Source organism: Camelina sativa, chromosome 16 (assembly GCF_000633955.1).
Source record: "Camelina sativa cultivar DH55 chromosome 16, Cs, whole genome shotgun sequence".
In the NCBI taxonomy this organism is placed as follows: domain Eukaryota; kingdom Viridiplantae; phylum Streptophyta; class Magnoliopsida; order Brassicales; family Brassicaceae; genus Camelina; species Camelina sativa.
Window position 1 is genome coordinate 23,018,233 of NC_025700.1, and position 2,049 is coordinate 23,020,281.

Genomic DNA, 2,049 nt, shown 5'->3' on the forward strand with positions numbered 1-2,049 from the left:
AGTCGAAGGTTTGTTATTCCTCAGACTTGTATCTATTTCAGCTTCAGCTTTGCTTCTTTTTGCTTACGATTATTAAACATTAAAGCTGTTTATTTAGTTGTTGGTTGAATGATATTGCTTGCTAGAACAAAATTTAGGGAATTAAATTGTCAAAACTATAAACAAGAAACAGAAAGTCTTACATTGTGTTTTGTGGACGTTTTGGTTTTAGTTGTTGGCCTCATATAACATTGCGGTTACATTGTACAAAACTTAGTTAAAACAGTCTTGATTCGCCTCTTGTTTTGGTTACCTTGTAAGTCTGTGGTATGACTGTTTATGTTATGTTATGCAGCGAACCCGTGATTGGGAGCAGTCGGCACAAGACAACAATAAAATCCAGAAAGACAACCCGTGATTGGGAGCAGCCCGCACAAGACAACACTCCAATATGCTTGCTTTTTGCTAACCAGTGTTTCTGTCAGCTCCATGGTTTGTCTAAAGCACGTACGAATAAGAACTTTGCACCAAACATGATTGGGAAAATTGGANCAGCCTGATTATTATACAGATGTCACTCTTAAAGGACTCATACTTGTAAGTATTGTGTAATCCATATACTATCTTTAGTAACACTAATCAAAAGGCTGATAATTGATTTTGAATTTACAGGTTATGATATTTGCTGGATCTGAAACAATTGCATGGACTTTAGAATGGGCCATGTTGAATTTGTTGAACCATCCAGAAGTATTAAAGAAAGTTAGGGCGGAAATCGATACGAAAATCGGTTTTGACCGGTTAATAGATGAACCGGATACTATAAATCTCCCTTATCTACAAATGATTGTGTTGGAGACCCTACGTTTTTACCCGGTAGCTCCAACACTTGATCCACATATGCCGTCAGATGATTGCATGTTGGCAGGATACGACGTTCCACGTGGTTCGATGTTATTGGTGAACATATGGGCCATGCATAGAGACCCGTCTATATGGGAAGACCCAGAAATGTTCAAGCCAGAGAGGTTCGAGAATGAAAAGCAAAAGCAAAAGTTGTTATCGTTTGGGATTGGACGACGAGCTTGTCCCGGCATTGGCCTAGCTCATCGGGTAGTGAGCTTGGCTCTTGGATCGATGGTTCAGTGTTTTGAGTGGCAGAGAATTGGAGAAGAATATGTTGACAGTAGAGAAGAACCCATGACCTTGATGCGTCCGGCCACACCGTTGCTAGCTATGTGTAAAGCTCGACCCATTGTACACAAGATTCTAGTCAGTTAGGGCATTTCAACGAGCATATTAGTGAATGAATTACCTTTTATGATGTATGATAAGTAAATTTACATGTTAATCCTAGCTCGAATCTGCATGCATTGTCATAGATATATGCATTGGACCAGAGACGTCAAATCCACAAACATATTACTACACGAGAACTCAGTAGCCAAAGTTGAAACTCATGATTCGTAATCAAGATCAAACCCATATCAGCACAGAAAATCAAAACGTATATGGATGAGCGGCCGATCTTTTCTTTTGAAAAAACAGAGATCATATAGATAGATAGAAACCAGTTTAGCCCTCACAGAAAGAGGCAGAGTTTACGGGCCATCTTAGCTAACTCATCGGCAACAACATTATTAGACCGAGGTACAAAAGTAAAAGAGATAAGAGTGAAAAGAGATATCATGAAGGATACTTATAAAGACTCGAACGCTATAGAAAGAGCACCTTTAGATCTTAGTTTGATGATAAATTTTGACTCCAGTCATCAATCTCTTTAATTTCGTTAGTTCTTATGTGAATGGTTTCTGTGTTATTGTAGGTTCAATTTTTTTTTATTTTTTTATTTTTAAACCATCGTTTCTACAGAGGTTTAGTGATTCACGCATCCTTATGCGTTAGAGCAAGTTCAACGGTGATTTTAAAGAGATGCTTAACCTTAAAAATAAATCAAAATAAATTATAATTGTTAAAATCGATCCTAAGATAAGAATTTTTAGGATCATTAAGGATCTCATATGTGTTGGTCTCTGATTGGTTGCTGGAAATAACAAAAAAAAAAAAAAA

The 2,049-nt window shown here is 37.3% G+C and overlaps 2 protein-coding genes across 2 annotated transcripts in view; both read left to right on the forward strand.

Moving 5' to 3' along the window:
• The window catches only part of LOC104751957, a gene marked incomplete in the record, with an annotated part of 10,495 nt that overhangs the window by 3,827 nt on the left and 4,619 nt on the right, over positions 1–2,049 (forward strand).
• Positions 538–1,375, forward strand: LOC104751956 (cytochrome P450 81D11-like). Its single transcript, XM_010474018.2, has 2 exons — positions 538–576; positions 652–1,375. The coding sequence occupies exon 2, from the start codon at positions 655–657 to the stop codon at positions 1,258–1,260; it is 606 nt and encodes a 201-aa protein (XP_010472320.1). The 5' UTR covers positions 538–576; positions 652–654; the 3' UTR covers positions 1,261–1,375.

What these genes read in the sequence shown, in the direction of transcription:
- LOC104751956 (XM_010474018.2), top strand. Translation starts at nt 655, where the DNA reads ATGATATTTGCTGGATCTGAAACAATTGCATGGACTTTAGAATGGGCC.